Source organism: Acomys minous (genome assembly GCF_964271855.1).
Source record: "Acomys minous genome assembly, chromosome: 17".
NCBI classification, from domain to species: Eukaryota; Metazoa; Chordata; class Mammalia; order Rodentia; family Muridae; genus Acomys; species Acomys minous.
Genome location: NC_140500.1, coordinates 14,854,444 through 14,879,175, shown reverse-complemented (window position 1 = coordinate 14,879,175; position 24,732 = coordinate 14,854,444). Strand labels below are relative to the sequence as shown.

The window sequence follows — 24,732 nt, the reverse complement described above, 5'->3', positions numbered from 1 at the left end:
CGCCTCCTAGTCGCTGCTAGGCCGCAGGAAAACAAGCTAAGACAGCGGAGGCTACCTGGATGTCGTAGTTCCCTTTCCAGTCGGCTCGCAGAGACGATGCAAAGAAAAACTTCAACTCCCAGAATGCCACTGGGCTATGGCGGCCGAACGGGCCAATTGACCTGCGAGGGCCCCGCCCCCTCGGGTTGGGCAGCTTGCCAGTGCGTCCGTAAACACGCCCGGAGCCTGTCATGGGGCGGGTGGAGGAGGCGGTGTCCGAGCTGGGAGGTGCCTGGGGCAGCCTCCAGGGTCCGCTCTACCATTCCTGAACTGGTCCGGGTCCCCGTGACCGCGCCTTCAGGGAACTGTTAGGCGAAGGAGGAGGCAGTCAGAGCCATAGCCCCTTCTTCCCCGGGGCGGGGGCTGGGCCTGGCCCGCTGAGGAGGGGGAGGGCGGGGAGGGCGCCGGGCCGGGCCAGCCTGTCTACGGAGATGGATGACAGCAAGGTAAGTCCGGGGCTGGCCGCCGCCGCCGCCTGCTTGTCGCCGCACGTAGCCTCGCCACCCAGCCTCAGTTCAGAAGTCCAAGCGAGCACTCATGAAACACCTGCCATAGATACCAGTATGCCTCATACCCTCCCCTCGGTATCCCGCCAAGATATTGGGGAGCATCGGGCTGCAAGTTTTCTAGCAAGGGCCCTCGCCCTTGCAAAATTTTCACTCCTGAGGTAACCGTGTTTGCTAAGGGTTCCAAAGAGTGCAAGCCCTGCAGGACAAAATAAGTGAAGAAACTACAGTGCTTTACCCCTTTACCCCTTTTTGGCGTGTCTTGCCCCCTCCCAGTGTCTTCTAGTTGGGAGAGATTAATTCGTGCGTCCTGAACTAGGCATAATCACCCCTGATGTTTTTCCCTCCTTCCCGCAGCCTCGCTCACTCAATGCCCCATTCATATCATCAGTTCACGCTCCCCCACCCCCGCCGCCCCTCAGCTGTTTCCCTGTGGTTGGTTGGAACAGTGCTTCGCTCCTGTTGCTATCAGGCCAGAGCCTGTAATCTAACCTCTAGAACCCTTCTTTAGAAAAAACAGTATTCCTCCTCCTTTTTAAGCCAATCTATTGTTCCCTATCCAGCCTTTTTTTTTCTTCTTCTAAACTTCTAGCGCACTTACTTTTATGACTATAAAATAGCGCACATTATGGGTTAACTCATAGATTTGTGCTTCTGTCTCCTCATATTACTCTAGTTCACATTTCATGAATATAGAAGTGGCCCGAGAATTTCATATTAATGTTTTATGATGTCTGGAAGTTGCGCCTTTTTAAGAAATCAACCCTTTAAATTTGTCTCTATTTGTGGAGCCAGGTCTTGAGGAGCCTGGAGCTCAGGTTAGCCTCAACTCCCTCAGTAGCGGAAAATGGTCTTCAACTGATGCTCCTACCTCTTTCACCTACCAGGGCCTGGGATGTGCCTAGCATACATTTTGTCAATATTTAAAGAAAGCCATTTCTTCCCTATGTTTTTCAAAGTCTAATTTTTCATAATCTGCTATATTCCTTGGGAGAGCGTTTCCTCTAGGTACCACCCCCCCCTCCCTTTTTTTCTCCATCTAATGAAATTTTGTTGCTCTTAAATTTTTTGTTTCACATATCCTAAGACCAGTAGAGAGGAAATTTCAGTTTATCTTGGCTGATTGTTTTATTCTTTATTAATGCCTCCCACTTATGTGGAAGCTTCTGGGAGGAGTGATGAAGGGAGAGCCCAGCACTGGATGGCCTCCTGGACACACCTACGAGAACCATGTGCTTCTGAAGTAACAAACCCTCCTCTGACAGGAAGTGGTATTTTCCAAAATAGAAAGGGAGAGTTCTGAAAGTTTTCCAGAAAATATTTTTCCAGTCTTTGCTACCTTGATCTTTCAGTGTCCATTCTAAAATGAGGTCTGCAAATTATATCCATTATCTTCCCAGAAAATAATCTCAAGGATGCTGAAAGAATGTAGTATTCATCTTTCTCAACTGTAGGCTTTCACATAATGTTTTTTTTTCAATCGTATAATGTATAATTTTCAGTTGTATCCTTTTTCATGCCTTTGAAGTATTCAGCAGCTTTCCTAAGGTCTCCAGTAACTCCAAAGAAAGGCACATAGGACTTTGAAATACTTTACTTACCAAAAGATCACATACAGTTTTTTGTTTGTTTGTTCATTTATTTGTTTGTTTTTGAGAGGAGTGTTTATTTTTAGAAAAAGAGTCTCAGCCGGGCTGTGGTGGCATACGCCTTTAATCCCAGCACTCAAGAGGCAGAGGCTGGCAGATCTCAGAGTTCGAGGCCAGCCAGGTCTATAGAGCAAGTTCCAGGACAGCCAGGGCTGCACAGAGAAACCCTGTCTCAAAAAACAAAACAAAAACAAAAAACAAAAAAACAAAAAAAAAGAAAGAAAGAAAGAAAGAAAGAAAAAGAGTCTCTTGTAGCTCAGGTGTCCCAGGTTGGCTTCCCATTTTCTGTGAGGCCCAGGATGGCCCTGAGCTTCTGATTTTCCTCCCTCTACTCCAGTGCTGGGATTTCAGGCTTGTGCTACTATACCTGGGTGTATGTGGGGCTAGGGTTTTAACTAGGGCTTTGCACATGCTAGGCAAACACTTGACTGAGTTACATCCCCAACTCCATAGAGGTTATTTCTGAAACTAGCACATGACAGTGGAGTTAGGGGCAGTGGTGGTGTGTACGCCTTTAATCCCAGCACTTGGGAGGCAGAGGCAGGCAGGTCACTGTGAGTTTGAGGCCAGCTTGGTCTACAGAGTGAGTCCAGGACAGTCAAGGATACACAGAGAAACCCTGTCTAGAAAAAGCAAACAAACAAAACAACAAAACAACAACAACAAAGGCTAGGTAATAGTGGTTGTTTGAAACAATGACATTGAGATTGCTTAGATGTACCCAGGCTTCCTAGCTACTGTGTTCCAGGTGTGGTGACCAGCCAGGGAAGGCATACTGTTGCAGCTGGGAAAAGATAGAGCATAAGCTAGAATCTAGTTGCTAGACTGAACACCTAGAAAGAAGGTGCTAAGCAGCAGAATCAAATGTGATTTCCTAGAGTCCTATTAGGTTAGGAAGGAAAACTCCTAATTGCTGAAGCTCTCTGAGCTTCTACCTAGTCTTTTAAATGAGGCCAGTCCCTTCCTTGGAGGCTTTCTCAGGCAGGCTTCAAGATGATACACCTACAGAGTGCTTACTACTGTGTCCCACACGGTCAGTACTCAACAAACAGGACCTTATCGTATTACCGAGCAGAGAAATCTGTAGGCGCTGACATCCTTGTTTTAGTCATTGCTAAATGACATATGTAACCATGTTTACACTAGATAGAGCCCTAACTATACCCCAGACAGGACACAGCGGCATGATGGGACATAAAATGAACTTGAGCTCTATCTTTACCTGTTACATTGCATAGCAAAGGTCACCTTCGAGTCTTCCACTATGAAGAAGTGTTTTTCTGAAAGCCTCTTTTGACCTTAGTCTTGAAAGAAAATAGGGATACTTTATTTTCAATCACAGAATGCTCTTGTTTTTATTTTTGACTTTTATATTTGTTGAATGAATAAATGGAAATATTCTAAGTCAGTGTTCTAAGCAAGTATTCTTGCCAGTCTGAAGGCTGGTTAAAGACCTCTACAGAGTATCGCCCAGCCCAACAGTATAGAGCACCTTTGTTGAAGGAGTGAGTTAGCTACTGGCCACAATGCTAATATGAGTCTCCGTTTCTTCTTTCTGTCCACTATTATGTAGACCTGAGGTTTCTCACTCCGATCACCTCTTTTCATAACCATAGAGTAGACTCGGTCCTTGTAGTAGAGTTCTGAATAGGTGCGGTATGGGGATTGAACTTCAAAACAAAACCCTAACACGCAGAGCCTGAAAGTCTCTCCATTGCCCCTTACTTGTCCTCTGCCACATTAGAGCCACCCTCCTATAGTGTTGCATAAGCCAGCAATCTGTCCTGTTTCTAGCCTCTTCCTCTAACACTTGGCCACACCATGATGGAAGAACCTGCACATCTCAACAAGTTAGTGTGCCTGCTGTCCTGTCCACAGACTTGCACAGGAATTTGTCCCTGAACTTGGGCATTCCACAGGTGGTTTAGAAACCAGACCAGGTATGGTGGCACATGCCTGAAACACCAGCACTCAGGAGGTAGAGACAAGAATATCAGGGCAGGGGCATCCTCAGCTATACCAGAAGGTCAAGGCTAGCCAGGGCCACAGGAGACCCTGTTTCACCCTTCCTTGCCTCCCTTAAAAACAAACCAGAAACCAGAAACTAGGTGAAATCTTAATGTTTTCCCCTTCAGGGATGTCTGCTTATTTGTTCATTAGTTTGTCAAGTACTCATCTGCCTAATATGCCCTAGTGGTAGGTTAGGGAAGGGAGTTAGTAAGAGCTTTTCGTTGCTATGGGTGAGACAGACAACTAGAAAGCGGTAGCTGTGAGATGAGAAATGAGGGTGATTGTCAGGCATGATGGTGCACACCTGTGACCTCACAGCCCAAGCCGACAGGAAGTGATCGCGATTGCTGGCAGTCCAGGTATGGCAGCACAAGTCTTCCATGTGAAGCAAAGATCGGTGGATCTATAAGTTGAGTTCTAGGTCAGGCATAGTAGGTATGTAGTGAGACCCTGTCTCAAATAAGTGCAGTAAAGAAGTTCAAGGTCATTGTCAGCTTGAGGCTGGCCGAGCAACACATGAACCTCCCCTTAAAGTGGAAAAAGACAAAACAAACCACACCCACACCTACCAAGAGCAGTTTCAGCAGAGAGATAGGGCTGAAACTAAACCACTGTGGAAGAAACAGATGGCAGAGAGCGCACAGTAGGTATAGACCATGCCACCGAGTCAGGCATTGCTCAGGTTCACACACAGTGTTTACTGTACAGTACTACTTAGCTCCAGGGTCAAACAGAATAGATATGTGTGGCCCCAGGGTAGACTTTGGGTAAAAAGGGAAATGTGGGCGTTAACTGGGTTGAGAGATGCCTGCGTGCCTGCCTTTTCTTCTTTCTCCTGACAGGAGAGCCTGGCACAAAGTTTAGCAGCAGGAAGACGTGGTTATACTCTCTTGCTTCTGAAACTCTGGTTAAAAAAAAAAAGTCCTAAGCCACACAGTGAGGGAAGTCCCTCAGAGCCCCAGAGAGAGGCACTCTCCTGCCTTTTGTTTCTTTAAGATAGAGAAGGGCACAGCTAGGACACAGCTGTCTCCTTTAACCAGTGTGTGGTACGACTTTGCTTTTTGTTGCTTTGCAGCTGCTGCACCACTCCATATTAGTGCAGTAGTTATCTTAACAACTGGATCTTTAATGAGTTATCTTAAAAATGAATATTATAGCCAGGCATAGTGGCACATGTCTTTAATCCCAGCACTGGGGAGGAAAAGGCAAGTGGTTCTCTGTGAGTTCAAGGCCAGCCTGGTCTATAAAGAGAGTTCCAGGACAGCCAGGGCTACACAGAGAAACCCTGTCTCAAAAAACCAAAACAAAACAAAACAAAACAAAAAAATGAACATTATAAGTCAAAGATGTAATTCTAGCACTTGAGAAGCTGAGACAGAAGGTATGTTCTAAGTTCAAGGCTATTCTGGGCTACAGAGTGAATTTAGGTCAGCCTGGGCAATCTCAAACAAACAAACCAAAACCACTAGAGCATTTGAATCTAAATAAACACATAAAAGATGGCAAAATAGAGTTTTATAGTATTTGGTCAAAATGGATATTGAGTATAGGAGTAAATTTTTGCTTCTTCCTGCAAGCCACCAGAGGTGATCTGTGAAAATGGTTCATTGTTTTTTTGGCCCAGAAACCTTACAAAATCATGCAAACCAAGAGGCTCAAATCTAGGGAGAGATGGCTCAAGTTGTTAAGAGGACCTGAGTCAAGGTGCCTGTAATCCCAGCATTTGGGAGGTAGACGCAAGTGGATCACTGTAAGTTTGAGGCCAGCCTGGTCTACAAAGAGAGTTCCAGGACAACCAAGGCTACACAGAGAAACTCTGTCTTGAAAACAAAAAACGAAACAAAACAAAACAAAAAAAGTACCTGAGTTCAATTTCCAATACTTGCAGGGTGACTTATACCCATCTGTAACTCCAGTTCCAGGGGATTCAGTGCCTCTTCTGGCCTCCAAGGACGTCAGCCACTGATGTGGTACACAGACTTAAATGCAGGCAAAACACCCATACCAGTAATAATAATAATAATAATAATAATAATAATAATAATAATAATAATAATTTTTAAGATTCAAGTCTTCATATTCACTTTAATATCACCTCACTAGTGAAACTGTCCAGGCTATCAGAGATTTGCATATCTGAAAAGCCACCAAGTATCTGAAAGACGTCAATTTAAAGCAGCACTGTGTGCCATTTTGGTAGTATAATAGTAGAGCTGGTAGTTGTGCCCAGGCCAAACACAATAAGACTGGATACAGGGTCAGTGGCCAAAGAAGAGTGCTGAATTTTTACTGCACATGTTTAAAAGTGCAGAGAACAATGCTGAACTTAAGGGGTTAGGTGCAAATTCTCTAGTCACTAAAACACAACCAGCTGAGCAAAGCACCCAAAATGGGTCATTAACCCATGAATGAGCTCCCCCCACCCCATCACACCAAGATGATCCTCACTGAAAATGAACAAGTTATTCCAAAGCCAGAAGAGATTGCACAGAAGAAAAGATATTCCAGAAGAAACTAAAACAACAACAACAACAAAAAAATATGGCATGGAAACAAATTCAACATAAAATATACAGATTAAAGGGTTTCTTTTAAGGAATGGATTTTCTCTCTTCACCTGAAAAAGATAAGGATAGAGGTAATCATGTGAAGGAGTGTGCTGCCATGAGATAGCGGAGTTTACAAATAGTGCTTCTCACCACATCCTAGTGTAACGATGAAGAAAGCCACAAATCATGTTTACTCTCTTTTCCCAAAAGACTGAAGGTTAAATGCTCCAAGAGTCTTTGGAAGAGGATGAGGGCTCCTTAATTTGAGGAACCCAGTAAGTTCCTGAAGAGCACACAACTGCAGTTATGTCCCCACTCACTGCAAACGTTAAGGCCTCTCCCTGGAGCCGGAGCTATCCAGAGCGCCCTCAGTCTTGCAGACTGGCTTCTTTCTGTCTCCTTGGCTAAATCTTACTTTGTGGCTCTCTAGTTCTAATCTCCTAATCAGAACGCTTAGGATTCTCCTGGCTGTAACCGTTCTCATAAGTATCTGGGTCTTTGTGACACATCCTATTTGGGGATGAGGGCTTTGTGTATGCAAAACAGGTGCTCTGCTGAGCGGGGTCCTCAGCCCATGTGCTGCCCCCTGCTCCTTGACCGTATAGCTGAGGATGACCTTGAATTCCTGATTTTTCTACCTGCACCTCCTGAGTGCTGGGATGACAACAGACATGTACTCTATATCAGCTTCCATATACCATATTGAATCCTCCCTTTCTACTATTCCTTTTGCTTTAAAAAAGTATTACATTTGTGTAGAAGGGGGTGTGCACATGCCACAATGCATGTATAGAGGTCAAAGGTCAATTTATGGTAAGTTCTCTCCTTCCTCCATGTGGGTTCCAAGGATTGAACTCAGGCCCCTGACTGGCTGAGCCATGTAGTCTGCCCCCATGTTGTTGTTAATAAAAGCTTTATTGAAAGATAATTTAAGTATTACAATTCACTTCACATATAAATTATGTGGTGTTTTTTTAGTCTGTTCACAGGGTTGTGTGACAATCACCACTAATTCTATTATATTTCTGTTTTATAAACAAGCTAAAGCATCCAGCCAATGCAGTGTTACTCAGTAATAAAGAAAAACCTACCAAGTTACATAAGGCTTCATGGAGTTATTTAAAGCGGAATTACTGAGCGAAAGAGTCGATTTGAAAAAGCTGCATACTGGATACTTCTAACTGTATGACAATCTGGAAAAGGCAAAACTGTAGAGAGAGAAGCCATCAGTGGTGACAGGGCTTTAGAGGAGAAAGGAGTAGGCAGAGCACAGAGTATCTTAAGGGAGGAAACTGCTCTGTGACACTGCATTGTCACACAATGGTGGTGTGCTTTTGTGAAAACAGAGACGTGCACAACTAGTGTGGACTCCATGGACTCCAGTTGCTGGCAGCAGTTTAGCATTATCTCACCAGTGTTAACCAGTGTCCCAGCCTGTCCTAAGACGCTCTGAATACCTTTGCCACCCTTTTAATTGGGTTGTCTTTTCAGTATTGACTTTGAAGGATTCCTCAATGTGCTGGATACAAGGTCTTTACCTTAAATGTGACATATGAATATTTTCAACTCTACTGTGCATTGTCTTCTTACTGTAATACTGTCCTTAAAGCGCAAAGAAGTTTTTAAGTTTAATGAAGTTCAGTGACTCTTCTTGGCTGCTAGTGAGGCCAGAAGAGGATGTTGGATCCCCTGGATTGAGAGTGGCTCACGTGTTATGAGCCACTATGTGGGCTGTAGGAAACAAACTTGGGTCCTCTGCAAGAGCCATAGTGCTCAAAACCACTGTGCTCTATCTTCAACCCTAGAATTGGTTTCTTATTTTCATTTTCTGATTTTCCTTGATAGTGAATAGAATAGAAGCCCAATGGCTCTTTGTATGTAGATCTTGTATCCTGCAACCTTGCTGTACTCATGCATTTGCTTTAATAGTTTTTGTGATTTTCAACGTACAAGATCGTGTTATCTGCAAACAGATAACTTGGCTTTTCCATTATCTATCTGAATTGCCTTCCATTTCTTTTTCTTCCTGTTGACTAAGAATGGTGAGAGAAGACATGGTCCTTGTTTCATTTCTAGTGTTTGGCAGAAAGCATTCAGTCTTTCCTGTGGGTGTTTCATGCATGATTTTTATCAGATTGAGAAAGCTCCCCCTGTATTCTCGGCTGTATAGTTTTTATCATGTAAATGCTTTGGACTTAAAAAAAAGGTTGAGTTGCACACCAGCATCTGACAAAAGTACAAGGATGTGGCGGCTGCTGGATGATGCTTCTCCGGCCTGATTGTAATCGATTAGGGATCTCTTCCGAGACTTGAGTTAGAAGTGCGAATTCAGATAAGTGAGGCCACTGTGGCTTCGTTGAACACTTCAAAAGGAGAGAATGGATTTATCAGATGAAAAATAAAAGTCAAAGGAAATAAAAGCCCAGAGTTAGGGCTCCTACCAAACCTAAGAACTGCTTGAAAACTGCTGTTTTGATGGTTGTAGAGCTGGAGGGGCCACTCAGGCATGGAGCAAAGAGGATTGATTGGCAGGGGTAAGACTGAAGAGGCTCCGTGCTTCAGGTACAAGCAACAGCAGCAGGTCTCCATTCAGCTCAGCATCCACGCAGCTCAGGAAGATCTGGTGTGACCCACAGCTACCCTGTCTGGCTCCTGAAACTTCCTTAGTGCCCACACATCAAAGGCACTCTTGCTCTGAATACAAGCCACCTGAAAGAGGACCAGGCAGAGCCCTTCCTAAACCCACAAAAGTTCACACTGGGAGGCTCAGAAGGAATGCATGTGACCAAGGCTCACACTGTGGAGATGTACTCCACCTATGGAAAAAGCAAATGATCGGCACCCCTGTATAGAAATCATGCACCCTCATCTTTCCAAAGGCTACACATATGTAGAGTTTGTGATCCAGGTGAAGCTGAAGAGATGCTGAAACAGATGGAGGTCCAACTGATGGCCAGGGGATCACTGCTACTGCTGTCTGCCTCCTTGGGCTTGGCAATTCAGCCCTACAGGAGAAAGCTGCCACTGCCTCCCACATGGTGCAGGTTACCTCATGCATGAAGAGGATGCTCTGCCCCTCTAGGCTCAGGTGTCCTGTGGTCCAGGCCTGCTTTCCTAGTCTACCATCACAGGAGCAGGGCTACTGAAGCATACCTCCCTCCCTCCATCTGTCACTTAGGTTCTGCTTAGCTCAGTTCCATCACTTCTCTAATCACAGACTTGGTGAGGAAGGGTCTCTCCCCTGAGCAGGCTTCTAAGGCAGCAGTTGAGACGTCTGTCTGCAGAGGTACTGTGTGTGCGCTTTTATTATATAGTCTATACTATTTTTTTTAATGTAACTTCTTGCCAAGTGTGGTAGTGCATGCCTTTAATCCCAGCACTCCGAAGGCAGAGGCAGGCAGATTGCTGTGAGTTCGAGGCCAGCCTGGTCTACAAAGCGAGTCTAGGACAGTCAAGGCTACACAGAGAAACCTTGTCTTGGAAAAAAAAAATGTAACTTCTTAGCATTTTGGATAAGGCTGTGTTTATACCTTATGTAAAGGAAGTGAATAAGCCTATATTTAGAATGGAAATTGAATCTTGAAAAAAAATTTAGTGTATCAATGTAGGATTGAAGGGAGGGTTGTTTATTTGACAGTGTCTCAAGGATACCTTTGAAACACTGCACACACTCCCCCCTTCTCTCTCTCTCTCTCTCTCTCTCTCTCTCTCTCTCTCTCTCTCTCTCCCCCTCCCCCCTCCTGCTCATATAGGGTAGAGTCCTTTTATTTGTTATTGAATTTAGTCTTGTGGATTTTGTTTGTTCATTTTTTGTTTTGTCATTGCTTCGGGAGGACTTAATTATTTGTGTGTCAGTGTACATGTTAGCCTAAGCTAACCTCATGCTCAATATGTACAGAAGGATGGTCTTGCACTTGTAATGGTCTTGCCTGTACCTCCCAAATGTTGGGATTGCAGGCATGTGCCAGCATGCCCAGTTTATGTGGTGCTGGGAGTTGAACCCAGCAGGCTTCCTGTCAGGTATGCTCCCGCCAGCTGATCTACATTCTCAGCCGCTCGTTCTTGTTTTGGAGACTTACACTGTAACCCAGCCTGACCTCGAATATGTGATTCTCCTGCTTCAGCTTCCTTTGTCCTAGGATTTCAGATCAAGCTTCTTTTAGTATTAGCCTCCTTGGAACTGGAAAATCTGTCTTTCTTAGCTTTCTTGAGCAAGTCTGTGAAGGGTTAGTGTTAAGTCTTTGGTTTTGTTTTTTGAGGTACACTCTTGTACTTCAGACTGGCTATGACCTATACCACCTTTGTTCTCCAGTTACTGGCATGGGTATAGTCCCAGACAGAATTACATAGAGAAACTCTATCTTGAATGAAGAAGGTTTTTTTTCTCTTCAAGTCAAGCTAAAACTAAATGTCATGACTTTTAGAAAGTAAATACCTGGGACAATATCATAATTGTGAGTATGTAGTAATAAATATTCAGTATGATAAAAAATATTTCTTTTCTTGCCAGGCATGGTAGTAAAGGTTTTTAATTCCAGCACTCAGAAGGCAGAGGCAGGCACTGACTCTCTGTGAGTTCCAGGCCAGCGTGGTCTACAAAGTGAGTCCAGGACAGCCTGGGCAGATACACAGAGAAACTCTGTCGTAAAAAAAAAAAAAACAGTTTCTTTTCCTTTTTTATTTTTTTCTTCCCAAGATAGGGTTTCTCTATGTAGTCTTGTGTTGGAACTTGCTTCATAGACCTGTCTAGCTTTAAACTCAGAGATCCTCTTGCCTCTGCCACCCAGGGCTCGGGTTAAAGACATGCACCACTACCTCCCAGCTAAAGGAGAAGATGCTGTAAACTTGGTTAACAGACACAGGTCTATAAATCCCAGCACTTGGGAAAAGGCAGGAAGATCACTACAAATTTGAGTCTGGTTGATATAGCCATCCTGACTAACAGCTGGTTGGCTGGTTGGCTGGCTGGCTGGCTGGCTGGCTGTCCTGGAGTTCGCAGAGGTCCACCTACCTCTTCCTAGAGTGTACTGGGTGTGTGACACAACACTAGCCAATCTAACAATTATACTTAGTGGTCTGATTTTTATAATGTACTTGACATTGTTTGTATGTGATACTAATAATGGTCCTAGACAAACAAATGATAATTACCTTTTAGGTTTATTGCCTTGCGGGTTTTACATATATTGCAGTGATTGACTGCTGGTGTTTCCTTTTACACCTCTTTTAGAATCGCCTTAAAAGCATTCAGTACATTGAGGATATAAATGTGTATTCTGGAGAGTGATTGTGTGGGTAGAGGGTGAGGCTAAGCACAGGGCTTCACACAAGGTAGGACTGTACTGCCACCCTCCCCCCATTCTGTCACTGTGCTACAGCTACAGCCTTGCTCTGAGGGTGGTTTTCAGATAAAAAAGAGTCATCGTTCAGTCTTGCTAAATAAAGAGGTGGACAGCCAAATTGTGGAGAAAGTTAAGTAGTAGTGAGGCATTGCTAGGGCTTGTAAACACTGGATCCAACAGGACTTCCCCCAAGAAAGGTGTGGATACTGGCATTGCTGGAGTAAGTGTACCGTCCAAGGTGACTTGGTTTCAGAACTAACCAGTGAGGACATTTCTTTTCCAGTATCCTAATAATTGTGCCTAAGTAGTAAGTAAATAATAGATCTGGAGTGCCTGTCTGTGACACCAGTAGGAGCAGATAGAGACCTTAGACAGTCTGGTGTTACAGCAACTTTTATTCATCATCTGAAGTCCTCACCTTCTTAACTTGAAATCATGATAAACTGGAAGCTGGAGAGACGGTTCAGTGGCTATGAGTACTTGTTCTTACAGATGACCCAGGTTTGACTCTAGGGCCCCAGTGGAAGCTCACAAGTGTAACTCCAGCGCCAGGGTATCCAACGCTCTCTTCTGACCTCAGCAGACACCAGCACATATGTGCTACACAAACTGTGTAGGCAAAATATCCATTTAATCATAATAAGCCTTATCTTTTAATTAAAATTGTTATTTTGTTATTTTATGTGTATAAGGGTTTTACCTGCATATATGTCTGTGTACCACATACACACTTGATCACAAAGGAGGCCAGAATTGCAGTTACACATGGCTGTGAGCAACCACGTGGACGCTGGGGAGCAAACCTGGGTCCTCCGTAAGAGCAGCAAATGCTCTTAACCTCTGAACCATCTTTCTAGCCTAAGATTTTGAAACTTTTTTACTTACTTAATTTAGTTTTCTCAAGGCAATTGACATTATTTATAAGGGCTACCAAGATGGCTCAGTGGTTAAGAGCAGGTACTACTCTTGCACAGAAAATGTGTTCAAATCACAGCATTTGTGTAGAGACGTTCCCAGCAGCATGTGACGTGGCCTGTAGGGGATCTAGCGCCCTGTTCTGCTCTCCATAGGTAAATGCTCTCACATGTACAAACCTACACATGCACATAAAAATAAAAGTTTTAAAAATATTTATCTTCACATGGCTTATAGAATTTACTGTTAAATTATTTAAGCATTATTCCTATTGAAGAACAAATAAAAGCTTGTATTATAACTTATCTCACATTTATGGTATCAAAAGTATGAAAAAAATAAGGACCCAGAAGGAAGATGAGACAGGATTATGCTCTCTTGGCTCAATAGGCTTTACTTCCTGGTTATTTACGAACATGGCCTTTGCCAGTATGCAACCATAGTTGTTTTTCCATAAAGAAAACTAAAAGACAAAATGTCTCCTCTTTCCTGCTGAAGGTGGTTGGAGGCAAAGTGAAGAAGCCTGGTAAACGAGGGCGGAAGCCGGCCAAAATCGACTTAAAAGCGAAACTTGAGCGGAGCCGGCAGAGTGCGAGGGAATGCCGGGCCAGGAAAAAGCTGAGATACCAGTACCTGGAGGAGTTGGTGTCCAGCCGGGAAAGAGCTATCTGTGCGCTCAGAGAGGAACTGGAAATGGTAAAGTCTTTGACCAGCAGGAAAAGCACCCACCCTAACGTGGCTGTCAGTGAGGGCGTAGCAAAACGGGTTACATCAGCCCTTAGCTGTCCAACTGGCACACATTGGAAAGAATGTTAATCTTTTTTACCACATTGCAGGCTTTTTGTTTGTTGTTTCTTGAGACAGGGTTTCTCTGTGTAGCTGTGACTGTCCTGGAACTCAGTCTGTAGACCAAGCTGGCCTTGAACTTACAGAGATCCTCCTGCTTTACCTCCCAAGTGCTGGGATTAAAAGCGAGCACCACCACCACCACCAAAATAGGCATTGTTTAATACAGTGCTAGTGGGAGCATTAAGGGACTTTTATGATAGAAAAATAATGGGGCCTGGAGAGATGGCTCAGCAGTTAAGAGCCCTGGATGCTCTTCCAGAGGTTCTGAATACAGTTCCCAGCAACCACATGGTGGCTCACAGCCATCTATACTGGGATCTGATGCCCTCTTCTGGTGTGCAGGTATACATGCAGACAAAGCACTTGTAAATTACATAAACAAATAAATCTTTAAAAAAAGAACAAAAGCCCAAAAACTTGTAGTTCTCCCCAAATTGAAACACACACACACACACACACACACACCACTTTTTAAAAAGGAAAAGAAAAAGCAAAAATGTATAAAGGGTCAACAGTATGGCTCAGCAGGTAACGGTGTTTGCCAAAAGACTGATGACCTTCGTTCAGTCTCCCAAAACTGCCCAGTGGCTGAAGAAAACCAATGCGCTTTCCTCTGACCTCCACATGTATGCCCATGACACTGTAGTCAGTGTAACGAAAAGTTAAAGAGGATGGGGAGGGCTCTGTTGGTAGAGTGCTTACCTAGCATGCATGAAATTCTGAGTTTGATGCCAGCACTGCATGAAATAGGATGTGATGACTCCTGCCTCTAATCCCAGCACTCAGGAGATGGAGGCAGGACGATCAGAAGTTCAAGGTCATCTTCAGCTACATAATGAGTTGGCGCCAATATAGGATATATGAGACCATGTCTTACCACCACCCCCAAATAAAGTGAAAAATGCAATGTCAGATTATTTAGGTATAAGTCACACTGTATTCATATGTGAGACTACTTGTGACCAGTGGGGTGGGGGGGGATCACAGTGCAACCAAGTTTGGAGAAGCACTTAGAAGCCTGTGGAAGATACCTGGATTACCTAGGACCTGTCCCCCCAAAAATCACAGTACACATTGATATAGGCAGATGCTCACAATGTATTGCTAAGTGGAAAAAGCCACATAGCAGTCCAAAGTTGTGCATGAGATGCTGGCATTTGTGTTTCTATGAGTTTATTCTCTTTACATGAGTTTATAGGGATTGTAGAACTGTGAGAGTAGATAAAACAGTTAAAACCCTTTAACTGTGTACTCAGGGATGAGGTAACAGGTGGGAGAAGAGACGGTACTACCACGACTGTTGCAAAACTGTAATAAAGCTGGCCATGGGAGTGTGCGCCTGGGGTCCCAGCACTCAGGGCATGGAGGCAGGAACTGTAATAAAGCTGGCCATGGGAGTGTGCGCCTGGGATCCCAGCACTCAGGGCATGGAGGCAGGAACTGTAATAAAGCTGGCCATGGGAGTGTGCGCCTGGGATCCCAGCACTCAGGGCATGGAGGCAGGAGGAACAGGAGTTTGAGGCCAGCCTCTGGATTCCGTAAGAGCATGTCTAAAAATAAAACAGACAGAAAAGCTGCAGGGCTGAGGCGATGCCTATGTGAGCAGGGTGCCTGAGATTGGGCTCTCAGGACCCACATAAAGCTGGATGCATGGCAGTGCTCCTCGGCAAGATGGCAGGCAGAAACAGCAATCTCCAGGAGCTCATGTACCAGCTAGCCTGGCGTATGCAGCATCAAATGACATGCTAAGAAGTGCCATAGCAGTGAGCTACAAGCCAGCCCCCAGGAGAGTTCTTCTGTGTAGGATTTCCACATGTGCTGCCTGAGCTCTGACTTAGCATTTTACTTAAGTATATTAAATATTTCAGTACAAGCAATGGTGCATGGCAATGGACCAAGGGAAAATCCCTTCCGAAATAAGGGCTCTACTCACTGGAGAGGAGCAGAGCAAGTCCCAACAGAGCTCCAGCAGGCATCCCAAAGCTGGGAGGACAGACGCCAACACCACTTCCTGTGAGTACTGTTAAGCAAGCATCCCAAGGTAAAATGTATGTCAACCACTAAGCAGTGCGGCTTGAAATAGAGAGAAGCAGTGGTGTCTCTTGTAAAACGCTAGTCACCGGGCCTTTTGGTGGTTGAAATGAAAGCAGACTGAAGGCTGGTGTGTTCCTGGCTTGCTGTCCCTAGGGAAACTGCAAATTGGAGACCAACCTGGGCTTCATAGAAAGACATGTGTCAAAAGACAGAATAATCCAGGCAGCTGATGAATGTATGGTTGTCAGTCCATAATTTAAAGTAGCCCTCAGGGTGGTGCTAATGCCACTCTCTTTTACTTGTCTTTTACTCACAGCTTACAAGGTCCTTCAGCATTTAACTCACACGTGTACTCTACTAACAGTGCTAAAGAACCATTTTTTTAGGTGGCTGGAGCTTAGCCGTAGGCTGTATGTTAAGGGATGGCATGCTCTAGGCCAGTGGTTCTCAACCTTCCTAACATTGTGACCCTTTAATACACTTCTTCATGGTGTGGTGACCCCTAACCGTAATACTATTTTTATTGCTACTTTATAATTGTACTACTGTTATAAATGGGAAAAGAGGGTACACACCTTTAATCTGAATACTTGGGAGGCGGAGGCAGGCTGGTCTCCGAGTTTGAGGCCAGCCTAGTCTATAGAGTGAGGCCTGGACAGCCAAGGCTACACAGAGGAACCTTTTCTCAAAAATAAAACAAAACCAATCGTAATATAGATATTTTTGGAGATGGAGGTTTGCCAAGGGGCTTGCAACGCATAGGTTGGGAACCACTGTTTCAAGCCCAACATTCAATCCCAGGATTAAAAAAAAAAAAAAGTAAATGAGAGGAAAAATAGCAGAGGGGCTGGCTGAGGTCCTGGAGTCTCAGAGAGTAATTCCAGAGGCTACTCTCACGACTAGCCTCTTAACTACAGTGAGTTGTAACTGAGGGTGTTTTTCTTCTTTTGCAGTGCTGGGGAATTGAACTTGTGGCTTCAAATATGCTGTGTAAGTTCTCTACGTCACCAGCCCAGAGTGATATAGGTAGAATTCATATGACAGGAAATGAACAACTTCAAAAAAAAAATCAACCATTTAAAAATGACAGTGCAGAGGTATTTAGTATATTCAAGTGTTACACAACTGTCATCTCTAAATACAAATAAGTGATCGCCCCAAAAGAGAACCTCAGACCATTAACCATCCAATCCCTTAACCTTCCCCACCAGCCCTTTGCAACCATTGACCTGAGATGGCAATGGATTGATCCATTGCAGATATCTTGTAAAAATATCATCATTTAGTATCATCTGGATCTGACTTCATTAACCTAGCCTAGTCTTTTTGTACTTGACTCATATTACACGTGTATCATGATGCCATTCCTTCTTATGGCCCATTCTTTTAGAGTTGCACATACCATAGTTTTTTATCCTCCCATCCGTTGGTAGGCATCTATTTTCAGATAGCTTGTGGGCTATTGTCAACATTGTTGCTATAAATGCATATACAAGTATTTGTGTCTGGGCTGTGGAGGTGTGCTTAAGCTCACTGTACAGCTGAGGATAACCTGAGTCCTCATCCTCCTGAAAGCTGGACGACAGGTGTGTGCCACCACAGCTTGCTCGCAGTACTGGGATCAAAACTGGGCCATATGGAATTCTGTGTCACATTTAAAGAACTGTCAAACTCTTCTATGATGGCCCAAGTGTGTTACATTTCCGCTAACAGTGGTTTCCCTGTGTCTCATCAATACTTGTTATTATCAGACTTTTATTTTATTTTGTGAGAGATGAGAGCTTATGATGCTGCCTGGGGCTGACTGGATTCCCAGGCGCAGGTGCTATGGCAAGGATTACAGGCATGGGCCACTGTGGCAGTCCTAGTTTGACTTTTGTTTTATTTTTTAAAATGTATTTACTTATTTATTTATTTTGAGACAGAGTCTTTCCATGTAGCTCTAGCTGTCCCAGAACTTGCTCTGTAGACCAGGCTGGCCTTGAACTCAGATCCTCCTGCCTCTGTCTCTTGCGTACTGGGATAATTGTTTTATTTATTTGTTTATTTATTTGCTTGTTTGTTTGCTTGTTTATAAGACAAGATTCTTGCTGTATAGCCCTAATGGCCTAGAATTCATGTTTCCCATGCTGACCTTGGACTTCCTACAGTCCTTCTGCCTCTGCCTCCCTGTAGCTTGTCTTTGCTACTTTGTGGGTTCTTCTTTCTTTCACACTTCTCCACTCCTTTTCTTCCACCATTTTTAACCCCTAACACTAGATAAGAGAGAAAAAAGGAAAGAGATCCCTGAATGAAGCCAGAGGCTGGAAAGCGGCCACATTATCGTTCGACTGCTTCCTACTGATGGGGGAGTCGAGTTCCTGGGGCAAATTTGATCTTTGCTATCAAGATATCTAATTTCTTCCTTTTCTTATTTTTTCTTTATGCATGAACAAAACTAACTAACAAACTGCAATGAACAAACAACCAGCAATTAACGCCCCCTCTCAGGGTCCTAGCATTATCTACCCTCTGAAAAGGCTCCAGAATTCCAAATGCCACACAATTGCAGAAACTATCTGTAGCTGGCAAAGCCACACCATTGCTAGAGCATGAGGCAAATCATAGTCAGCTGCTGGGAGCAGTCCTACCCCCACACGTAGGATTAAAAGGAAAAGGGTTTTTTTTTGTTTGGTTGGTTTGGTTTGGGTTTTTTGTTTGTTTGTTTATTTGCTTGCTTGCTGTTTTTTTGAGACAGGGTTTCTCCATGTAGCCTTGACTATCCTGGACTTGCTTTGTAGACCAGGCTGGCCTTGAACTCACAGCAGTCCGCCTGCCTCTGCCTCCCAAGTGCTGGGATTAAAGGCCTATGCCACCACCCACCCGGCTAAAAGATATTCGTATAATATTTCTGTTTATTTTTTTTAAAGAAACCAAAATTCTTACTATACCTCCCAGGTGACAAAGTTACAGTTCTGTGCCACTGTGCCAAGTGTCCAGGCTGGTTTTTAAAAACTATAGCCCTCCTAGTAAGCATGCAATAGTATCGCATTGTGGTTTCGTTGTTACTGTGCATGTGCATGATGGGCGTGCATGTGCACAGTGTGTGGAGGTCAGAGGACAACTTTCTGGAGTCTATTCTCTGCTCCCTTTATGTCAGTTCTGGGGATCAAAGTCAGGCCACCAGGATTGTTCGGAAAGCACTTTTAACCACTGAGCCTTCTCACTGCCCACATTATGCATTTTCTTAATGGGTATTAATTCTGAATGTTTTTTCTTGTGCAGATTGGCCATTTGTATATGTTTTTGGGAGACATGTTTAAGTTTACCAAGCTGGCTGGAACTCAGTGATCCTCCTGCCTCAGCCTGCTCTGAGCTAGGATTTGTGTGTGTCCCCATGCCCTGCTGTGGAGTTTAAGAGTCCTTCTTTCTCTGGGCACTGCAGGCTTCTCAGCTGTTTTTACTTTCTTGATAGTGTCCTTGGAGACAAAGATTTAACTTTGATAAAGTCTAGTTAGCTTCTTTTATCTTCTGTTGCTCATGCTTTTTGGCATATCAAAAGATTACATTCTCAAATATAGGCCTGTGAAATTTTACGTATTTCATCTAAGACTATTATGATACCTTCTTTTGGGGGTGGCCCATGATGAGCTCAGTTTCCTTTATGATATTGTGCAGAGGCTCACGTCTTGTCCATGTTGAAGATTGTAGAATGACGTCAGAGGTTCAGTTTACAATCTGTCACCCAGGAGGTTGAGGATGAAAATGTCACGCTTCTTTGTTCTTATCTGGAAGGACTTGAAATAGTTATAAATGTTGCCATACCGGGTGATAAGTGGGGCAGAACAAGAGGGGCAGGAGTTCAAGATGGTTCTTAGCTACTTACTGAGTTTGAGGTCAGCTGGGCTACATGAGACCCTATCTCCAAAAAAGTTATGAAATTAAAGTAATCATGTCTTTTTATAACTTTTAGTACATAACATTGGACCTTAATCTTAATTAAACTAGTGAAAATAACCAAATTAAAAGTCTTACTAGCTGAAAATGAAGAGTCACACTTGTCACCTGAGCACTTAGGAGGCTGAAATGAAAAGTTTGCCATGATTTTCAGGTCAGCCTGGGCTACTGTCTTAGTTTCTTTTCTGCTTGCTGTGATAAAACACCCTGACAAAAGCAAGTGGAAAAGAGTTGACTTTAGCTTGCAGTTCGCGGAACAGTCCTCCATGGCGAGGACATCACAATCAGGAAGCTGAGGAAGCTGACCACTTCACATGCAGAGTCCCTTCCCTCAGAAATGGTGCCATGTCCAGTGGGTCTTCACACATCAGTGGAACAGAGTCATCCCACAAGCCCTTTCCCGGCGACTTCTAGAGTCAGAACATCCATCATAGCCACGGAGTTCCACACCAGCCTGGGACGGAATCAAACCTTGGGTCATAGCAAATCAAATAACAACAAGCCTTCCTGTATATATTAACCTGAAGGAAAAATCACAGATTTTAGCTAGGGATGGTGCTGCACACCTGTCATTCCAGCACTTGACAAATGCTACATAGAGTGTGTGAGACAAGCCTGGGATGTACATAAAATCCTGCCTCAAAAAATTAGAAACCAGCTGGGCATGGTGGCGCACATCTGTAATCCCAGCACTTGGGGAGGCAGAGGCAGGCGATCGCTATGAGTTCAAGGCCAGCCTGTTCTACAAATTGAGTCCAGGACAGCCAAGGCTACACAGAGAAACCCTGTCTCAAAAACAAAAACAAAAACAAATAAATTTAAAAATAAAGAACCCCCCCCAAAAAACCCTAGAAAGTGTTTATGATGGGCTGTCGATCTGGTTCCGTGAATAAAATGCTTCCTACGAAAAGCACGAGGACCTGAGTTTGAATCCCTGGAATCATAAAGCCAGGCACAATAGTGTGGTCTGTGGTCCCAGAGATTCTGTGGCCAGAAGGGATGTGGGGACAGGGGAATCGCTGGAAGCTGGTAGGGTGGCAGTTCTGGTGTACACAGTCAAAAGACAACAAAGACCCTGTCTCAAAAATGGTAGATGGTGAAGGCTGGATATGAGGTGTCATCTGGCCTTGACATATGGGCCATGGCACACAGGTGCCTGCACTCACAGACAGACAAGACAGACAGACAGACAGACAGATAGATAGGAATAAATAAATAAATTCATGAATTTCAGAACTAAGTGACCAAATTTTATTTTCTAAAAACACTCTTAACATTTATGCATTTGTTTTCTGTCCAGGGTGAAGATCATACAAAATCCAATCGGTGATCAAAGCCAGTGTTCTAATGTCTATGGAGGACAGATGGGCAGGACTTCGCTTTTTGGCTCCATTTACTGCTTACTGCTCAGTAGGCATCTCTGTAAACCCGAAGTTTCTACCAAATGTGTGATCATACATCATGAAGGTCCTTGCGCAATACTTAGATTTGCCAATATTCAGACCTGCTCTGTAGTGCTGTCCTTGCGGTTAACAAGTCACGATGTCTGGAACCACAGGAACAGAGGAAAGTGGATGAAAGCACATATTTGCACCTTAGCCCCTATGGGTTTTTTGGTTAATTTATAATTTCCCAATGTAATTCATGGATCTGTTTGTATGTGTGTTTAGTTGTCACTTCTTTTCATGTTTCTAATCACCCTAGAAGAAGATAGCAAATAGGCTGTGTGTTCCCTGTGCTTCTCTGCCTTCGTGGACCCAATATTACTCCTTTCTAGTTACTTGGGTGACATTTGGTCGTCTGCGAGCCATTCCAGCATCAGCTGTGGGTTTGCATTAACAGATATATACGTTTCTATTTTTATAGCCCACAGTGAGATGTCTGTTTGAAAGAAAGCCCCAGACAGCCCCTTTCTGCTATTTCCTCAGACTGTATTTATGAAAGTTGGCTAGGGCCAAATCCATGCTTGGAGAATAATTAGCCACATTTTATTTTTAGATGAAGTGTGACCTTTCAGTAGTATCTATTATCCTAACCCGCTGTGTATGCGCACATGGCTTCTGCAGTGTGCCTACATGTACACACGTTTGCTTGTGCACTCGACTAAGGCATGGGAGTTTTCTGAAGAAGTGGAATGTAGACTGAAATGAACGTAGCTGCTGAGACTGAGTCTCTGCCTTCGTGTGTCAGCATGGGCCACACTGCTGGGAAAGCTATGGCAGCTGCTGTAGGCAGAAGACTCAGCTCTTTCTTGACATGAGTGTCCTTATGAATGTGTTCTGAGCCAGAAGAGAAGCCCACTGTGTGCTTGTGCCTGCTGTAGCCTTATCCTCCACTGTGGTAGGGCATCTGAGCTGTGCCCTGCACTGCAGCCTGGGTCCTGGCAGGCATGTGCGATGGCAGAGGGCTCTGTATGGTTCCCATCACAGCGGTGTTTACATGACATGGAGTGATGGCTGAGGGGCAGAGCTCATAGTAGGATATACTCAGAGAGGCGAGGAATCTCTACTTCGCTCTCTTCTTTCGCTAGTTCAGTCCCATGTGTTCTCTGTTGCTGCTAATTACAGTTGTTCCTCACTCTGCTGAAGCAGGAAATTGGCTTCCAAAAAAGAAGTGTTTGCTACAGACTAGCAGTTGAAGAAGCAGTCTCCGAGCCATCAGGCGCGTCCAACCTTTTGACATTGTGACTTGAAGCCGGAGAACTGAATGTTTTAAGTGAGTTTACAGCTTTGTGCTGGGCCACATTCCTAGCTATTCTGAGGCATGTGCAGCCTGCAAGCTATGCTTCAGACATGCCCAGCAGGTTGTCTGTGAGGTGGAACATGAGCTGGACTGTGTAGCTTGTGATCTCTGGGCAGGCATCTAAACAGATGCCTCCCCTTAGCTGAAGATCCCTTGAGCTCAGGCTCCCAGCTCAGATCTCCATGCTAGGTGTGTGTGACCACCGACAGACCACTAGCTCAGCTTGTTTAAGAAAAATGGGCATTTAAGGGTATTTAATGTCTTCTTAGGACCATAACTGTAGACAAAGGATTGTCAATATTCAGGCCCTTCAGAATTTAAGTGTTTTTAAATATAGTGTTCAGACTGTAATGGGTGTGTTTCTGCCAGCTGGTCTACTCAGTCATATACTTTTACTTTGCAGAACAGCCCATGACTTTATGTTGCTTTGTTTATTACCTTTTTAATTCTCCAGAAAATTTGTTTTCAAAGCAAACATTCCAGGATGAATGTGGCTCCTCAGTGGAATGTCTGCATTGTGCTTGAAGACTCTGCAGGTTATAATTGTAAACTGCAGGGTCATCCCCACGTAGAGGAGGGGACTCTGCAGTGAACTGAGTTTATTCACATGCCTATCTCTCCTTACTTTTTTGGAGTTATCAAGACAAACCAAGGTAAAGGCCCTTGGTTTGAAGGGGGCCTGTTGATTGCTCTGGGTACTGTGCTGGCCCTTCTCCCTCAGAGGCCTGTGGTCTGATCACTGTTCCTGACCGCTACAGCTGCGGCAGCTCCACTTCCATTCCCATGCGTGGGGCGCTGCAGGCTGAGAAGTCAGAGCCGAAGGCCATCGTCCAGGAGGAAGGAGCCTTGTGCCTCCTCTTTCTCTTTATCTCACGGATTAAGGAGAAAACATTTGAGTACTCCACCAATCGAGCGCCATCACCTTAGCATCCACTTCCCACAGTTGGGGCAACTAGTGCAATATGGAATTTGAACTGGCCAGGTCAACTTTTAGGCTATAGGTGAAGTTCTTAATTTGTCTTCTATCTTATCTAAAATATTCCTGTGATCCCCGAATCAGAACCTTAGTGCAGCAGTCCCTGTCGCTGTTTGTCCTGCGGACAGCCCTCAGCAGTAGCAGCTGGACTTTATCACCTTTGACCTGTGATGGGTCTGCTTTGGCTGGTTATAGAAAATACAGAATAAACTGAGCTTCACTTTTAGTTAAAAGCAAGTAAAATTAACAAAAATAAAACTGTATTTCACAGAAATCAGCTGCATGTTGTTGCAAATACATACTTTGTTTTTTAAAGATGAGAGACGATTAAACCACATGGTATTTGGGGACAATGAAGGATTTTTTTCTCAGAAGAGCATTGTACAATTATATTTTTATGAAAAATAAAGTATCTTCACCAAAATGATGTCAAATTGCCTGTTTCACAATACTGAAGCCCCTGTCTGTCCACTTACAGCAGCTAAAAAGGAAAGGGGGAGGGGCTGGGGCCAGTGAGACGGATCAGCAGGCAAAGGCACTTGCTGCCAAGCTTGACAACCTGAGTTCAGTCCCCATACTGTGGAAGGGGAGAACCGGGCGGTGGTGGCGCACACCTGTAATCCCAGCACTTGGGAGGCAGAGGCAGATCTCTGTGAGTTCGAGGCCAGCCTGGTTTACAAAATGAGTCCATGCCAACCAAGGCCACACAGAGACACCCTGTCCTGAAAAGCCAAAAAAGAAGAGGAGGAGGAGGGACGCTATCGTACCTGGCTTAAAGCAATGCTTTAGTTATTTTTTGGTACTTAGGGGTGTGTGTGTGTGTGTGTGTGTGTGTGTGTGTGTGTGTGTGTGTGTGTGTCTGTGTGTGTCTGTGTGTATCTGTGTCTGTGTTTCTATACATGCCACAGCATACATAGATGTCAGGGTTCAAACTGTGGGACTGTTCTTTCCACTTTGTGGGCATAGGAGATCAAACTCAGGTCCCAGGCTTGGTGCCGTAGGCAGGGAATCATCTCACTGGACCCCAAAACAATATTTTAAAAGAGGCTTCTGAGAAAAAATAGAACTGTTTAAGTGTCCACATTTGGAGGTGAAAAAAGTCCAGAACTTCCCAGAGAGTAGCAGTTCAAAAAATTAAAGAGGGTCTGAGAGGCCTGAGGTCAATAAGATGGCTTAAGGTGAACC

The 24,732-nt window shown here is 44.3% G+C and overlaps 1 protein-coding gene across 2 annotated transcripts; it reads left to right on the top strand.

The window, feature by feature from the left end:
• The first annotated feature begins 216 nt into the window (after positions 1-216).
• CREBL2 (cAMP responsive element binding protein like 2) lies at positions 217-23,971 on the top strand. 2 transcript variants are annotated; one of them, XM_084766690.1, is made up of 5 exons: positions 219-485; positions 13,509-13,706; positions 15,728-15,872; positions 16,847-16,883; positions 21,130-23,971. In XM_084766690.1, exons 1-4 carry the CDS (start codon positions 471-473, stop codon positions 16,858-16,860), a joined length of 372 nt encoding a protein of 123 aa, XP_084622816.1. In that variant the 5' UTR covers positions 219-470; the 3' UTR covers positions 16,861-16,883; positions 21,130-23,971. The 2 variants fall into 2 exon arrangements, with proteins under 2 accessions (XP_084622817.1, XP_084622816.1); XM_084766691.1 differs by lacking the exon at positions 16,847-16,883 and having other exon boundaries at positions 217-485.
• The last annotated feature ends 761 nt before the right edge of the window (positions 23,972-24,732 follow it).